General features: G+C 41.1%; 1 protein-coding gene across 3 annotated transcripts in view; it reads right to left on the bottom strand.

Annotated features, from left to right (window-relative positions):
* The window catches only part of AMBRA1 (autophagy and beclin 1 regulator 1), a 123,669-nt gene that overhangs the window by 28,343 nt on the left and 78,167 nt on the right, over nucleotides 1–17,159 (bottom strand). For all 3 annotated transcript variants that reach the window (XM_021401422.1, XM_021401423.1, XM_021401424.1), the window contains 2 exons: nucleotides 14,129–14,317; nucleotides 13,526–13,680 (listed from right to left, as the gene is read on the bottom strand). In XM_021401422.1, coding sequence (XP_021257097.1) covers nucleotides 13,526–13,680; nucleotides 14,129–14,317 — 344 coding nt within the window. The remainder of the gene's footprint in view (nucleotides 1–13,525; nucleotides 13,681–14,128; nucleotides 14,318–17,159) is intronic.

Raw genomic sequence — 17,159 nt, 5'->3', positions numbered from 1 at the left:
GGAGGAGGAGGAGGGAGGGGAAGGGGAGTGGTCCTCCAGAGCTGGAGCTTTCCAAATCAATCAAGAACTGCAAGAGTATTCTATCATATTCTTCTTCAGCAAGACAGAAAAACAGTTTCTTTTCTCCTGAGAACACCTTTGTAAGGCACTGCAGCTGAGAGGAGGCCTGCTGGAGGTAGCCCTAAGTTCTCTCGCACTGGCAGGTCAGCTTGCACAGCCGCTGTCCTACAGGCTCAGCAGCCAGTCACACCGAGGCAGGGACTTGCCAGCTCCTGCTCAACATCCAGGTGTTCGACAGTAAATGGCAAATCCTGACAACTTGTGAACATGTTGGCTGAGGACACTATGTCAAAGGCAAGATGGCTTAAGAATTCTGCTTAAGAAGAGATGCTTCATCACTCCGCTTCTCCGTACACTTCGAAACACATCAAAAAGCTCCCCTCCCCTGCTGCTTCCCCACTCCCACGCTAATGGGACAACTCCATGCAGCGTTAAGGGTGATGACATCCGTGCGTGTGGTAATTAGTACATAAAAAACAAGAGCAGCTGTACTGGCATAATCACCACTCGCAGCAGTAACCAGGACCCAGCTAATCAATCTGATGCAGTCATACAGATTGGCTCTTGCAATTGCATCCATTAGCAAGACCCCCTACTCTATCCACAGAGGAGGGAAGAAAAAAGTTCCTTCAACATCAGCAGGCAGGTCCCTCTCTTCAAAGAAGGTTAGAAGCCTTCCAGGAAGCATTATTCTCCATAGACCGTAGCTATTTTTTTTTTTTTTTTTTTTTTTTTTTTTATCCTTTTTTTTTTTATTGGTAAATTGTCTCCAGTTACTGAGATTTTTCAGGGCAACTAGTTATCCTGAAAGTATAGTAGGGTGACTGCATATCTTTGCCAGTGGGATTGTCACAGAATATCCTGAGTTAGAAGGGACCCAAAAGGAACATCATGTCCGTACTTTTTAGGTCTGAAATTCCAGGGACAACATTCCAAGTTATTACTGGAATCTCAAACTGACACAATTCTCAAGCTTCTACATCAAGAGACTACTGCCAGCCCTCAAACACTCTTACAGCTAGCAATAAAAATGCAAAAAGTTGGTAATTCTCCCCTTTCTTTAGGGCTGGTCCACAAACTAGTTGTGGGCCACATGTAACAGCTGATGTGCAAGGGTTCGCGAACCACAGTTGCCCTCTGATCTTTAAGGCACCACACCATACCACATTCTCCAGAGAGGTTATATTTAATAGGTTAGCATTTTAATTTTGGACAAACATCACGCTGAATCGTACTATCAGCCAGTAATCACTGTCAGCAGTCACATCAAGCTTCCAGGCAATTCACCATAGCCAATGGCAAACTCGCCCATGGTACTGCTGTACTACTAATCCAATACTACAGAGCCACACCATTAGATGTGGCCACTCAGCATTTTATTAAATTGGCAGCTGCATTTCGTTTGTTTTTAGAAGCTGTTCTGAAACAAGGTTTTGAATGACATGTTTCTCTAACTATAAACACTATGAAGTCTGAGGATTGGGAGCTTCAGGAGTTGCCCCACCAGGCATTTCAGAGCATCCCTACGGAAGCTCAAGCCCAAACAAGCATCATCAGTTTGGCAAGCTGCTCTCTTCCTGGCAGCAGTATAAACAATGTTGTGTCAGCAGGCAAGAAATCTCCTGCCCCTTTCATTTAGTAGCCACGCAACCCAGGCTACATCACACAGAACAGCTGCTTGACCGTTGCTTATATTTCTAGAAAACTATGCCTCCAGTGATCTCTACGCACTTCAAGGAGATTCCAAAGGAACTCCATCTCTCCTCTGAGCGCAAGGGATGCTGGCAAGGAGAGAAGTCTTCCTCTAGGAATACCAAACTGTCTAGGTAGCTAAGCTTCCACACAGAAGGCAACAGCAATACAAAGGGAAAAGAATACTCACTGAGAAAATGTTGGTTGCTACCATTTTACATCCCTGTAACCACGGAAGTGTGAGGAAAGGTTTGGTTGAGTCATTTATGCCTGTGCTTTTCTGCTTTCAAAGACTGCTCAAGAAGCAGCTACTTACCTCTTTGGTGTGCCTTTTCCACCCCCCTCGAACTTCTATGGCTAATCTAGGAGTAACACTGAATTCATTTAGGGAGAAAAATGGCTCAAAGAAAGAAGGGCTGTAAGGCAAGAGGAAAAGCAAAAAAAACAGCCCCCCAAAGTACTCAGCAAGACTGCTTCATGCAGAGCACAAAAGCCACCTGAAGTCTACCACTGTTGTTCTCCCTCCAACTTGTCACTGCTGGGACATCAGCACTGTGGCACCTGTTACAATCACTTAGGTATTAAACTAAATATTTACTTATGGCAGAGAGCCAGAGAGGCTGCATGACAATCAACGGCTTCAAGGAATGCTTCCGAATGATCTTTCCTTCACCATCAAGCTGCTGACTCAAGCGGAAAGAAGGGAGCCCTGGGCAGAACACATATGCACAGAGCTAGACAGTTAATTTGTACCTGCCCTGGAGGAGCAGGAATACTTTTTGCTGCAAGCTTCTCCTCTGCAAAGCCCTATAGTTAGTTGCTGACCTCGTGCTTCACTCTTTCCCTCCTGTTCCATCTCAGAGAAGTTGCTGCCATTGAACAACACTTTTCAAAGTCCACCTTCTACCTCTATTTATGGGATGTGCCAACAATAAAAAGCTGGACAGCGCACTCACCAGGATCCTGCCAGTCAAAGCAGCAGGTTGCCCCAAGCCTGTGCTGATGCCAGTTGGCAGCAGTGCTGCACCACTCACCTGGGCTGAGTAGCACCAGGACTGGGCAAGCTGCAGGCACCACACTGCTTGCACAGCCAGTTCTTTGCCCACAGCAAAAGAAAGCAGGGGAGTGCTGATGACTACTTCTTTAGCAGAGCGCAACCTATCTTCTCGCTGGTACCCAAGAAGGAAAAAACAAGCCGGGGGAGAAGAGAAAGTTGGCACAAGTGGGCAGGGAAACTCAGCAGGAACTCTTGTGTTTTATCTTTTTTAAATTCAATAGAGACATTTCTGCTCTCAACTAGATGCATCTCCTTTTAAGATGCCAATAAATTTCAAGCCATTACCTTCGCTTAGCCCAGGCAGTAAATTGGGCTGCTAGATCAGCCTTGATAAAGAGTGAGTGGAGAGGGGGTGCAGCTGTTCACTTGTTTACATGGTGAAATCTCGTCATCCGTGAAGCTCTGTCCTGACAGGTAAAAGGAGAGGAAAGGCTGGCAGATGAGGCTGGTTTATCAGGCACTAGGCTAAAATTTAATTATTAATTTTCAACTGAGTCTGTGCTGTCACCAGAGGCAAGCTGTGAAAACACACAGGAAGAGAAACATCTAGTGTGCTAATCCAAACAGAGCTGAAGGGCACAAGAAGTATTAAAGAAGAACTGGTCAGGGAGGTTCAAGTAAGAACAGAATGCCAGGAACGAAGGTGCAGAGGGGAATCTGAACACAAAGATGGCGAGAGCATCGAATGCATCAATCTGAACATCAAGCTGCAAAACAAGCACCATCCTGCATGGGGCTGACTCTTCCCTGAAACGAATACCGGCCCAAAGCTGCTGCATCGAAGGACACAGACAAAAAGGGCAAGTAGATTTAACTTGTAGTGCCCCAGGAAAGAATGAGAGCTCTCGCCACACCTCCAACTTGAGGCTGACTGCAGGCACAGAGACAGAGCTGACCACCTCGTGCTGCTCTGCTCCTGGCTCTTGCATTCTTCCTCATTTGTATAGCTGTCATACTTCCTGGGCAGCAGCCACTTTTATCAGGGGACTGGTAAAATCCAAAGCCTCACAGCCACCCTGACCTGGGTTGCAGAGAAAAGAGGTTCAGAAAAGAGGGTTATGAGGAGAAACATTAGATCTGTGCAGGTACAAGAGACAAGTATTGACAGTACAACTAAATACCTATACGCATACGCTGCAGATCAGTAAAGGAACAACTAAGTATCTATACATATACAGTGCAGATCAACGAAGTACTCTTTGTATGGATACAGGTTACCCCATCAAAGTAACTGCGGGGATGGCACAGATTTTCAGTGTAGCTGCAGCTGTCCTAGAGTTTTAGCCTGAACAGATATCTCGTTAGGTAATACCCTTCAATAAACTAATCTACATGAACTATGTAATAAGATGCAATCTTAAAAGCACAATCAATTCACAACGCTGCATTACATTCACTGAAATTACATCTGAAAGCAAAGACTGCACACAAAGAGCATTCAAACAGTAGTAGTAGCAGCTTGTAAAAAAACTGCAAACTACACTTGTGATTTGCAGAGCAGCAGACGAGGTGCAATGGTGGGATGAAGGCACAAGCAGAGTGAAAACAAAAGCAGTACAACTAAGGCTTCATGCATTTTGCATTTCCCCATCTGCCCTTCATCTTCGGCTCTGCAATGTGACCTTGAAGTTTCAGAAGTTTAATCTTGCCTTTTTTAATTGCAATCACACTCCTGAAACTGAACAGCGCCTAGATCAATTCAAGATGGCTTTTTGCCTTACTCACCCCCAAGAGGGTGCTGCTACTGAAAGATCTCACCTGGTCCGTTTTTTTTATGTCAACGTGTTCACATCTGACACTAGCATATTGGGTAAGAAGCTGCTGTAAAGCATCTACTGCTCCACTGAAAGCACTGTATGTCCTCTGCTTTGCTGCCAGGAAGCCACCTGCATCACTGACTTCTATAATGCTGCCAATTACTTTAAACAGCCCTTTTTTTTTTTTTTTGTTAAGGTCCAGAAGTATAATAAAAAACAGACATCCAAATCTGACCTCCTTAATAAATAACACTCTCCCTTTTTTTGCTTAGATTATCATTCTTTACTCCACCTTCTATTTACGACTTTCAAGAAAGCTGCTGAAATAGAGGCTTACACTATGCACTGCCATAAAACCTAGAGACCTCTGCAATAGAATTGAGCTTGTCTAAAGCAGAGGGCCTTGAAGGCAATGTAAAACAAATACTCTTTGGAATAACTGACTGATGGTTCAATATATTAATTTATAAGACAGTGTACATCAATCTATGTTTTGTAATGAGGCAAATCTCCCTTCTGGATGGAGTCTCCTTTCTGCACCTATTTGCAGATGTAAAGAAAAAGGCATGCATTTCCTATGATCGGAGAAGAAAAAAAATTGCTCTTTTGCTCTAAATCTCCTCTTATAAAACACGGTGGTCCATGCTGCACTCATCCCCTCCCCCAAAGCTAATTCCTGCCAACAACAGACACGTCTTTCCATTAGATCTTCTCCGTTAAAATGGAAGAAGCAAAAATAATGCACTTATCTTTTTGGACTTGTCAGTCTTATCCTCAAATGGATCTTATCATCTAATGCTCAGCACAAATAAAATTTCTTTCAACTCCATTTATCTACCCCAGATGCAATAAGATCATACATGAAAATTCTTCTTCATTCTTTACTGATACAACAAATCTTTTTCTGCCTTTTTCTGCATCTGTTGCCAGTGCTGAAAATCCTTGCCTTGCTTTCTGAGCCACGGTGAATTAACTGAGAGCTAATCCTTTATTTTCAGCAACAATTGAAACTTTAACTGAGGAAACATGATCTATTTCCTAAAACGAGTCAGCATCTGAAGTGTCTGCAGATTAACCAAGAAACTTTACACAAATATTAAGCATTGTTGGTTCTTCCTGACCATACTTGGTCACACAACCCAGTGTTGATCAGGAGAGGTTTCATTATAGCACTCCTTTCTTCAGGCTTCTCTTTAGACCTTCCTCTCTTTAGGCAAGCTCTTGGCATTATATCACCTGGTACTTTAACCCACAGGTCTGCTGTGCAACGATTAAACAGTTTTAAAATAACTAAACATTAACAAGAGCTAGGTTACATAAAGAGGATGATCATTTCAGGTAACATAGCTCTCATCATGAAGATAACACTCTTGCAGTGAAGCAGCTCATTAATTTGCTACCAGTCTCCCAAAGGCTGGAAAACCAGGATAATACCTGCAAAAAGCGCTTTCGGCAAATGGTTCAAAACTGGATCCGAAAACTAGGGCTGAGTAAGCAAGAAACTGCCAAACAAAACAATTGTGCTTTCAATCAGGCATGTGTGTGTGGCTGGAACAGATGAAAGGACAGAAAAAAGAATGCCAAAGGGGGTGTTAGCAAGACAGAAGATAGATACGTATATATTCAGTGCAGACACAAAAGTGAACTGAACTGTGCAAGCAGGACTGTGCCGCCAGCTATTGCTGTCTCCTGCAAAAATCACTGACAGCTGTCAGTGCTGGAACAATCTAATAAAAACATGGTCACTTCTATGGCAAAAGGAATGACAAGCCTCTTTATTTTTGCCTTTAACTCAGACTGTGGTCCAAAAGCACTGCCTTTGAATTCCCCATTAATGTCACACTGAGACTGTAACAGTAAAATTTACAGTATGTTAAAGATCTAATGACAAGAGCAAAGGATGTGCACACAGCTGCCATTCCACCCTACTCTGTCTACTGAGCCTCAACAGAGCGGCATACAAGATCAAGTGTCAACAATATGCTGATGACAGAGCTATATGCACCTTCATCTGGGTGATAAGAGGCTGTCATCCAGCTGCCTACACGTCTGGAAGGAATAACTATTGGAGAAAAGAGCTAGCTTAAATTTAATTCTAGAAAAATTGTGAGAAGAGGTACTGAAAAATCTTCATGAAATTACATATGACTTCCCAGACTGTGGCGATTTTAGCACAAATCTGGTAGCAATTTACCAAAGATCCCCTTCCTCAGGGTGACTTCAGGAAGATGGCTGAACCTAAGTAATCTCGTGCAACCACGTTTGCCATAATTGTTCCTACCTAGTTTATAACTATGTTCCCAACTGCACTGAAACAAACAGTAGCTACTGCAGGGCAAATGGGCTAACAACTTTACCTAAACTGCTGGAGCTCAGCCTTCCTAATTCTGGCCCCCACATTAAACAAAAGGTCTTGGCTCTTACTATCATATCCCATGAAGTAAGCCCATACTGAACTGATGTCATTTTCCTTCACACAGATTTGATACAACCAATGCTGCTCACATGTTTAACCATTGCATGAGATATTAACACAGTATTTTCTGAAGGTAACCTACTGAGTTAAGTTTCTACAGGTTAAGTTCTGTTTCAGCAGCCTTTGTGCAGACATGGGTGAAACCAGTCAAGATAGCAATTTCACTACCTCTTTCCAACATACCACTCCTTCATTTATACTCAAACATGCAAATCTATAACATTTTTCATGCCCTCTGCAACACCAAGGTAGCATAGCATTTTCTGATAGTGAATCTCGTTCTTATCTACAGCACCCTACATAAACAGTGCTTCCCAACATGAGTTTTGGATGCCCTGTTGTATAAAAGTAACTGCTAGAATCTACTGATAGACAGAGCACAACCAACTATTTGATATTAACAAGACTATTATACACTCCTGTCTGTATCAAAAGGAGAGATTGCCCATATCAGTAAGAACAAGGTTCTGCCCCCATGTCCTTCTCCTAGTACCAAGAAGGACATTCAGTCTGTGACTTGATTGTGAAAGAAGCATCTATCTGGTTCAATTTTTGCCAGCAGCAGAAAATCTCTTAGGGCAGGAATTGGATATACTACACTCTACTCTATTCAGCATTGTCAAAAGTTCCTTCTGTCCACTTGAAGATGTCAAAATCTCTCTGAAATGAAGACATGAGAGACCACACCAATAAGCATGTTTTTCCAATAACATAGCATGAGGTTGCTCTTTTTTTTTTTTTTTCCCCCAAATTGTTCTTGTTTTCAGAAGTATGTCAGTTCACCTGAATTTTTCTGATGGAGTTCACTTGTTACGGTAAGCCATCTCCACACATTCTCATCAGTTTTCTTTCCACGTTACTGTTTAGTCAGAACTCTTGATAACTTGTGTCTCAGTGAAGCAAATGTGCACAGCCATTTGCTATCAGGCTTAAAGAGCCTTCACTTGCAGCTACAGGAATACTCACAACTCATCCAAGTAAGTCAATGAGGTGTGGCAACGCCATCCCCTTTGCTGCCCATACTGGATACATTCTGTTGACACTTGCACACAGCTCAGAGCACTCAATACAATTCTGCATCTTCTCACATGCTCTGTGCATTGTCCTAGTTAAGAGTTAATACACTGAAAGAAAGCGTGGCTCTGTGCTGAAACTGTGCTGAAGTCTTCCCGCTTCAGGCTCTTCTTCCTGCAGTATTCGGAATTCTCTTGTTTACAACGAAGTGCACACGTATTCCCCTCTGTCCAGACTACTGACCAACCACTTAAATAGTATCTTTCCCAACGCAAGTAGTCTTGTCAGGAGTTAATTCTGAGTCTCTTAACTCTCCAAGACCTAAGTCTTTCCTTTTAGATTCAAATCACAGAGCAGTACTCAAGACAGGAATTGGTTATTCCCCACAAATTGCATGATTAGCTCTTTAGCTTTGTGTCAATCAAGTTTTCAATCATCTTCAAGAATCTTTGTCTCCTCAGTTTAAAAATTCAGTTCTGAGTTTTATTTTAATTTGAATTATAGTAATCACATTTTTGTGACTTCAGAGTTAGCTTTGTCTGGGTAAAAAAAAATAATTAAGTAAAGCAAGGACTTTAGAATTTGTGAATGCCAGAAAAAGAAATACCTTCTGGCCTTCCTTCTAATATCCATTGGTAACAGACCCAGAACATTATGATCCTCACTATTCTAAGTTTCCAACTTTCTAACTTCACATTATTCTTTATTCTTTAGCTTCCATGTATTCCTGGAGTCATAGAGAATTCAGAAGTCATCCCAGGACCAAGCAACTAGAAAGCAGTACTAAGTAAGTACTAAGTACTGCTAAGTAGGTATTCCTTATTCAGATCACCTCCTTCTACAATTTCAAAATAGGCTGCAAAATCCTGTGTTCTCTCTCTAAAATTCACATCTCTGAAACTCATCTGCATCAGGACAATTTCCAGCATCACTGCTTCCTGCACCACCCCAAGCTAGAGATCTGCTAAAAGCTACAGACAGATTTCAGATACGTTTGTTAGTTGTCAAAAAAAAGGAAAAGAGAGAGAGAGAAAAGAAACAAAACAAGGTTTACACATAACACTCTTGTTAAAAGCACCACTAGCAAGCTTTTTAAGTGTCAATATGAAAAAGAAACTTGCTCTTTGGCAAAGGCAGGTTTCTATCTGAAATGCTAAGCAGATTAAATCTTAAGGGAGTAAGCAGAAAGAGCATGGATCTCTAGCTCATGATGCTATCACAATTGATGACAATTTACCACTTTTACTCTATTTCTACCCACAATTCATAGGTAAAATCATAGTTCTGTCCTATTTAACTCTACCCACTCTCTCTTAAATAAAAGGAGTAACATACAGACAACCAAGATGCGCCATGGTACTATCCAAGACACTTCTCTTCAGCTCTGCAAATTACACCACCAGCCAGGGTATTTCTAGGTGCTATTACATGTAACAAAGCTAATTAACTGCATCTTCAAAACTTCTTTTGCAACAGGAAGACAAAGAAAACTATCTGAGGAATGGAAACTTGCAGTGCCCTTACTACTAGTCAGAGATGTGGAGAAAGGAAACAGAAGTAATCATTGTATGTCACTTCTCAGCAGGTTGCCAAGCTTTCAAAACAACTTGGGAGCCACATTGCCAAGCCTTGTTCTCCCAAAGCATTGACAGGTAGTCAAATGGTATCAGGAAGAAAGGAATAATCCTGAGACACCTTTTAAGAATTTTCATACTATCTGATACAGCATTTCTCTTGAATTTCTCTCTGAGGAGTTCTGCAAGTAATGCACAATTAAAACATCCACAAAGAACTGCTTCAGAACATGGCTATGACTTATTTTTAATTAAGAAGTTGAGCAATAATTGCTTTGTATTACAAACTGCTGGCACAGAGACAGAGAGGATGCTTTCTGATTCTCTCTAATGTGCACATTAGAGACAGAAAAATACAGTTTCACCAGTGCCTCTTTTCCTATACCTCTTTCTACTGCCTGCTGGCCAAGCTGCAAACAGATTTTTACTCAACTGAATATGAATGCAGCAGTCACTGTAGAGATGGTGTGCTATGAATAAAGTTTCCTACTTAAAGTTCTATTTTTATTTTGCATGTCCTAAAAAGCATTACAAACTTATGGAGCTATTGCAAAACTCAAGATAGAAGAAGCGCCAGTTCTTCTGGCGCCAGTAGTTGATTTACTAATTTCTACAACTAGATGAAGGAATAACATTTACAAGATTAACAGTTTTATGTTTTTCAAGCTTGGTCCTGCAGACTGCACAAAGACAACCAACGACACACCAGAATGCTGAAACTATACCCAACGTCATCCGACAGGAAGGCTCTTTAACCAAATTAATTTAAATTGGTCTAGTTGTGACCCTGTCACATAGGCAGAAAGCTGAAAGACCAAAGCAGTCAGAAATGAGACATTCTAAATATCTTTAATCATGGTGCAGGAAAGGGCAAAAACAGCAAATTAGTTAACAAACTGTGCTAGACTGGATAGATTTGAGAATGTGGGGGGAAAGCTTTTGGAAGCTAAAAATATATGTGCAAGAAAGATGAAAAAAGCAACCTTTAGAATACATGCACACCATCTGGAGAAAAATAATCCAGAACTACAGCAGATGAGAAAGACAGGGGTGCAGTGATGCAAAGCAAGACTGAGAAAAATTGTACAAAATTTTCAAGGTACCGTAACAAAAAAGTAAGTAAATTAATGTCTAAGTAAAGCTCTGTATTCCAAAAAAAAAAAAAAAAAACCCCCGAAAAAAACATTCTCCGTGGGGTTCTGGCAAGATTCTGTTAATCACATTACATACATTCATCACATTATATATGTAGGAAAGAGAGGAACCTTATGAGGAACCCTATGAGGTTCAACAAGGGCAAGAGTATAGTCCTACACCTGGAGAGAAATAACCATATGCACCAATACAGGTTAGGGGACAACTTGCTGGAAAAGAGCTCTGCAGAAAAGGATCTGAATGTCCTGATGTCAGCAGGTCAGCCATGAGCCAGCAGTTTGGCCTAGAAAGCCAATGGTATCCTGAAGCACATTAAAAAGATTGTGGCCAGCAGGTCAAGAGAAGAGATTCTCCCCCTTCTACTCTGCCTTGCGAGGCCACATATGGAGTACTGCGTTCAGTTCTGGGGCTGTTCAGCCTGGAGAAAAGAAGACTGAGGAGGGAATCTTATGAACGTTTATGAATATCTACTGGGCAGGAGTAGATAGGGCCAGGCCATTTTCAGTGGTGCCCAGTGACAGAACAAGGGGCAATGGGCACAAACTGGAACACAGGAAATTCCATTTGAAAATGATGAAAAACTTCTTTACTTTGAGACTGACATAGAGTACTGGAATAGGCTGCCCAGAGAGGCTGTGGAGTCTCCTCCTCTGGAGATATTCAAAACCAGACTGGACACTGTCCAGTGTAACCTACTCTAAGAAACCTGCTTTAGCTGCGGGTTGGACTAGATGAACTCCAGAGGTCCGTTACAGCCTCTACAATTCTGTGATTCTGTGATTCAAATATATACCAGAACGAGGGTAAAAAGTGGCTATTTTAGAGAAAATTTAGAATTTTAAAATCTAAAGCTAGGAAATTGAAATACAAGAAAAGATTAAGGGAATACAAAGCATTACTTTCCTAAATGATGACTAAGAGCAAGGATACAAGCATTTAAAGAGTGTAACAGACTCTGAGGAAAGAAAGTACATGTGAAATGGAGATGAAAAAATAAATGGAAGACATTGGAATGGAAGATTCAGACCAAAGCTTACTGATTTTGTTAGTTACATAACATGTGTCCAAAAAGAATGGCTATAAGCTGCAACTGGAGCTCAAAGAAAATGTAAAGAATGGATGAGAGGAATGAATCTTATCATAGCTTTTTTATGTAAAGAGACGTGATTTTTAGCTAATAAGATGTCTCTATCTTAACTTACTATGATACAGTACAAAGACTATGGGAAGTGACACTCCCTTATCTGGCAGTGAAAACTATTTCACTAGGATCTGAAAATGACTGAAAAATGAATCAGTACCAGGGCAAACTAGAAGGATCTAACAGGTTGCTGAATCCATGTAATTAGTAATCCTGTCATATCCACACGCATTTCACCAATCATACCTACTAACCAAACTGGGCTGTTTTCACAATAATGATCTTTAATCTTTCTGTCTCTTACCTTAAGAGGTCTGTATCAGAATGGTAGCTCAGAATCAGGGCTAAGAACATGCTGACTTGGTTCACTAAAGAATATCTTCATTATCAATCTTACTTTGCCTCATAACATGGAGCAGGTGATGAAGATAAACAGGAATTTTAACACTGGCTGATAAAGCAACTCATGTAACAACGTAGCTGACATAACACTCCCTGAATAATGACCAATCTAGAGAGCAACTACGGAGTATGAAGTTGAATCAAGCAGTCTCGGCCAGAGGTAAATTCTCTCCCCAGTGCCAGGCCACTATGACTAGTGGTCCAGTGCAATCCTCATACATTATGAAAGCTCTGCCAAAAGTAAAATAATCAAGGCCCTTTAGAAAGATGTAGATATAGACAGAGAGAAAAAAGCTGTTCATGGAAGCAATTCCACTATAATCACGTTACCCCCAGAAGTGAAAAGGCTTGAATAGTTGTTCTTTATCTCCTGCAAGTCACCGGAATATACGGAAAAAAAATAACAACAGTATCCGTCCAAGTTTCAGCTTCAGAAACTACCTAGTTCTGCATCCTCAGCTGCACATGGCTTTTACCATCCTAAACTATTACTGAGCAGCTGTCTTGCTCTGCTGATGAATGAAGCAAGCTGTATATGTTCTCTTAGCTCTTTGCCTGTTTGAATAAAGACAAAGTTTTCTGCACATTCTGAATTAGTCAGGGTGGGTCACAGCTCAGCAACAAAGCAGAAGTACAGAAAAATAATTCAATTCCCAAAACTGGCCTACACATACATAGAAGGCTCACTAATAATTAGCCAAGAACATCCTATTTGGCAAAAACACGGTAAGCCTCATGGTAAGCAAGTCTAATATGAAACCACTGGTGGCCACTCCTAGAAGTTAAGTCCCTTACAGGAATGTTAGGAAATAATCTTGAAACCTCAGCCAAAAAATTCTCTCACAGTAAAGCCAATCACAGTGCCACAAGATAGATGCATTGTAACCTCCAAAAATAGAAAACACCTAGTAGTACTCTGAGTGACATCTAGACTTATGATACCACATATACGACACTGAATATTTGTTTGTCATCGCATTTGAAACCACAGTAAAATTTTAACATTCTGTTAATATTTATATTCTCCTGTCATGTTTGCATACCTCTGTGATAAATCCCTACATATGTTTATTATTCAGTGAGACTGGAGCATGTTACGTTTTTGCTATCAAACCAACAACTAACTAGTAGGCTAGAGCCAAAGCAGCATGATATCACTGACAAAAATTCATAGAAACAGAATACACACATACTCACCCTCATAGAGGTTTCTCCACCATGGGCCTGTTGCAGCCTGAAGACTTGAGCAACCATGTGTTCCGTGGAAGGGTGCAATAGGATACGTCGGGATGCAAGTCCCACCATTACATATCTGCCCATTGGAGACAGGCTCACAGAAATGGCATTAGGGCCTATAAAACAGAACATAGTTACTTGTATCAAAGGTCGACATCCCTCCTGACACATCATTCCCTTCTAGCATTCCAATCATGTACAGCATACAAAGCTCATTCTTCCAAGGGGCAGAACTGTTCTTACAAGGAAACCTGCACGAATACAAATTTTGTGAAGACACTTCACTGCTGCAAGTATCCTTCCTCTAAGAAAATGAAGTTATTCATGGAATAGAAGATTGTCTTGTAGCAGCTCCCCACTACCAGCACCTTATGTATCCAGACAGTATCACAAACTTCTCCCCAGCAACGCTATGTTTGTGGCTAGAGGGACGGCCAATAGCACATTTCCTGTTACTACAGTAGACAGGCACTGACATTCAGACTACTGCGTTTCTCACTGAAGGCTGAGTTCCGAGGTAACTTCTCACATCCCCACTCACCCTGACTTCTTGCTGCATCTTACCAAATCGTTTTGTGTAAAGCATCTCGCCCAAGTTATGGGGTGCCAGAGAATACACAGCCAATATTCCTTCATCAGGGAAGCCTCGTTGGCTGCTGGGAATGAAGGCTGCCAGTAGCTGCCCATCTGCAGATATGTCGCAGCTAGCATCATTGTAAATCTTGCAGTTTTGAACAAGCACGTTCACGGACGCTGAAGAAAGAAAGGAACAATGATTATAACATTCAAGCTTAACAAAATAAAGTTACATTCAAATCTAACATAGGAGTCAGGACAGTAAACGCAAGAGGCATTCAAGACATTTAGCTTCCTCCAAAAGTTTATGAAACATTAATACTCTGATTAATCTAACATTTGCTCCAAAAAAGAGATAAGGCACCGCAACAAGATCAGAGAATGAAATCTACTCACCTGGAGCCTTCAGCCAAGAAATAGCAATGATTACATTTTATCAAATCCCTCCTTTCTTGAGTATAACACTATCCTTTGCAAAGGACAGCACAGTTTAAACAAGTCCCAAATTGTGACTCTTTGACAAACTCCAGCAGTGGTAACATTAGACACAGTATACCTTAATTCATTTCCCCTTTTCATACGGAAACCCTAAGTTCCACCTTCCCTTACTGCCAATAAACAGAAGGTAAATGAAAAATTCCTCCCTGTAGATACAGACATTCCTTTCTGATGACTGTTTTTTACACCAATCTTGGATAAAGCAAACAAGTTAGGAAAGAGACTTCTCTAGCCAGTCCACCATTTAATTACTCCAGTATGAGACACATGTACAATCAGTGAAGCAGCTGTTAAACAGGTAAGGTAGTGAGAAGCATCTCAGAAAACTAAAGTTTTACTTTAATCTCCGCCAGTGAGCTGCAGAGTGACCTCATACAGACCTTTCCCCTCTGTGCCTTGCATATGTAGCCTATATGGTCTTTGGGCAACTGAATCTTACCACACGCCTGCTCCATTCCTAGTATAACAAAGTTCCATGGCTTTTGGTATCATCTCTTCACCAGCAGTTCAAAGATGACTTGACAAAACAAGGCTGGAATTACGCTATTCGCTCCCTCAGCTTAACCAAAATGCACTTCAGTTTTTTGACTGGAGCTGCCGTAATTATTGCAGGAGATAAGGAGCTGAAACTGCCACTTGCAGCAGCAGGAAACAAAGTCATGATGGGGAGCGAGCCAGGACTGATCCCTCTTTCCAGCATTGCTGATTAAAAGCATTTGCTGAACTTAAACTCTATTTTTTCTGGTCCTGAAGACATTCTGTCATGGTTTTATGATTTTCGGTTATTGGTATTCCACATCATAACATCATGTAGTGTATGTACCTGGTTCTCAGAAGAGAAGGACTACTACGTTCCCCAGGGTACTTTGCTCCTCTGTTACCATTTCCAGCCAGAGGGAAAAGATAAAAACTTGCAGATCACAAGACCTCGTCCCTTCTCTTTCCACCCGTCTCTCGTCCTGGCAGCACCTCGCTCTCCAGCCGTCTTATCGTCGGTAGTAGAGTAAGGCCTACCTTGATTTTTGGACATTCTCTCTCTGTTTTGGATTTATCAGCTTAAATTGTAATTATATTGTATTATAGTGTGCTATTTTGCATTCTGATATCTTATTTAGTAAATTAGTTTGTTTCTCCTCAGATTGTTGCCGCTGTTTTTGCTCTCAGGCCCATTTCCTTACCCTTTTTTCCGCTTTTCCCTTTCCCGGGGCGTGGGTCCGTGGTCCCCCATCCCATTCGTCATGGAACCAGGCCGAACGCCCATAAACCATTGACACATTCCTTTTTGGAACTGCTTTCCTACATGGTTGAGTATCAACTTCTACTTTTCCATTTAAGAAATTTCAATGAAAAAACATACGAGGATAAGAAATGGGCTATTTAATTACATTCTGTACTAAACCACCTACACCTGTACTCTAAATTTACTCAGCCTTTTTTTCCCCAGTTTCAGAGCTGCTAAAAACAGTAATTTTCAGCCTAATATAAACAGAAAGGTGCTGAACAGAAAAGGTAAATAATGTAGTCACTGCCAGTGCTGAAATAACTTAAAATACACATGGCCCTTCAAAGAACAGACAGTCCAAAAGATGACAAAATTCTGAAGCTCGTTGAAGAGAAAGAACACAGAATAAAGATTAAGGATTGCACTACCTCATTTCAAAAAGACAGAATTAAAATATGCCTTCCAATTCCCCCCCTTCCGGCTTAATTGAAATACCCCATTACCACAAAAGATGGACATCAACACAAGCACTACAGTACATATGCAATGAACTAGCTACAGGATACACGACAATACATCGCACTGTTGTAATTTCCATCAAACTGGGAGGATTCCTGCAGAGTTCTTCAGCGACTCATTTCAAAACCTATCCTATTTATTATCTTTTTCAATCGGTTAAGCACAAAGAGCGCAGGTGGTTGATGAATTCTTTGATAAAGTTGGTTAACTTAACAGGGCATGACTGGATCACAAATGGAGAACTGAACTATACAGAAGTATAAAAGAAGTGAAATGCAAGAATTCTGGAGTGTGATATTTTTAAAATTCTGCTTTACCTACCAGCTCATCAGTTGGAAACAGGATCAACTTTGGTGATCACAGCAATGACTGAGGCACTCACTTGGCATGACAGTGAAAGAGATGGCAATCCTGAGCTGCACTGGGGTGCACGTTCACCATGGAAATGTCAGTGCTACCATACTAGCTTCTGCTGAGAGCATGTGCAGAACACTGAGCATAGTTCTAGTCACCCATGCTCAAGATAGATTAAACCCTAAATGGTACCAAGTCCAGCAAATAGTTAAAAAATGACTGGGGAAAACGTGGCATTTATTTTATCATTATTTAAAAAAAATGGAGAGGAAATAGGATTGCATTTACAAAAAGTTCCAATAAGTGCCAGAGAACATAAGTTATAATTTTCTTCAAAAGTAACACTGGCAGGTGAGTAAGTGGGTAAAAGCAACCATTAAGTTTAGAAATTAGACTTATTTCTTTTTAAATCAGAATTGCAAGATT

Source organism: Numida meleagris, chromosome 6, assembly GCF_002078875.1.
Source record: "Numida meleagris isolate 19003 breed g44 Domestic line chromosome 6, NumMel1.0, whole genome shotgun sequence".
NCBI classification, from domain to species: Eukaryota; Metazoa; Chordata; class Aves; order Galliformes; family Numididae; genus Numida; species Numida meleagris.
The sequence above is the reverse complement of the archived record's forward strand: the minus strand, read 5'-3'. Positions and strand labels throughout refer to the sequence as shown.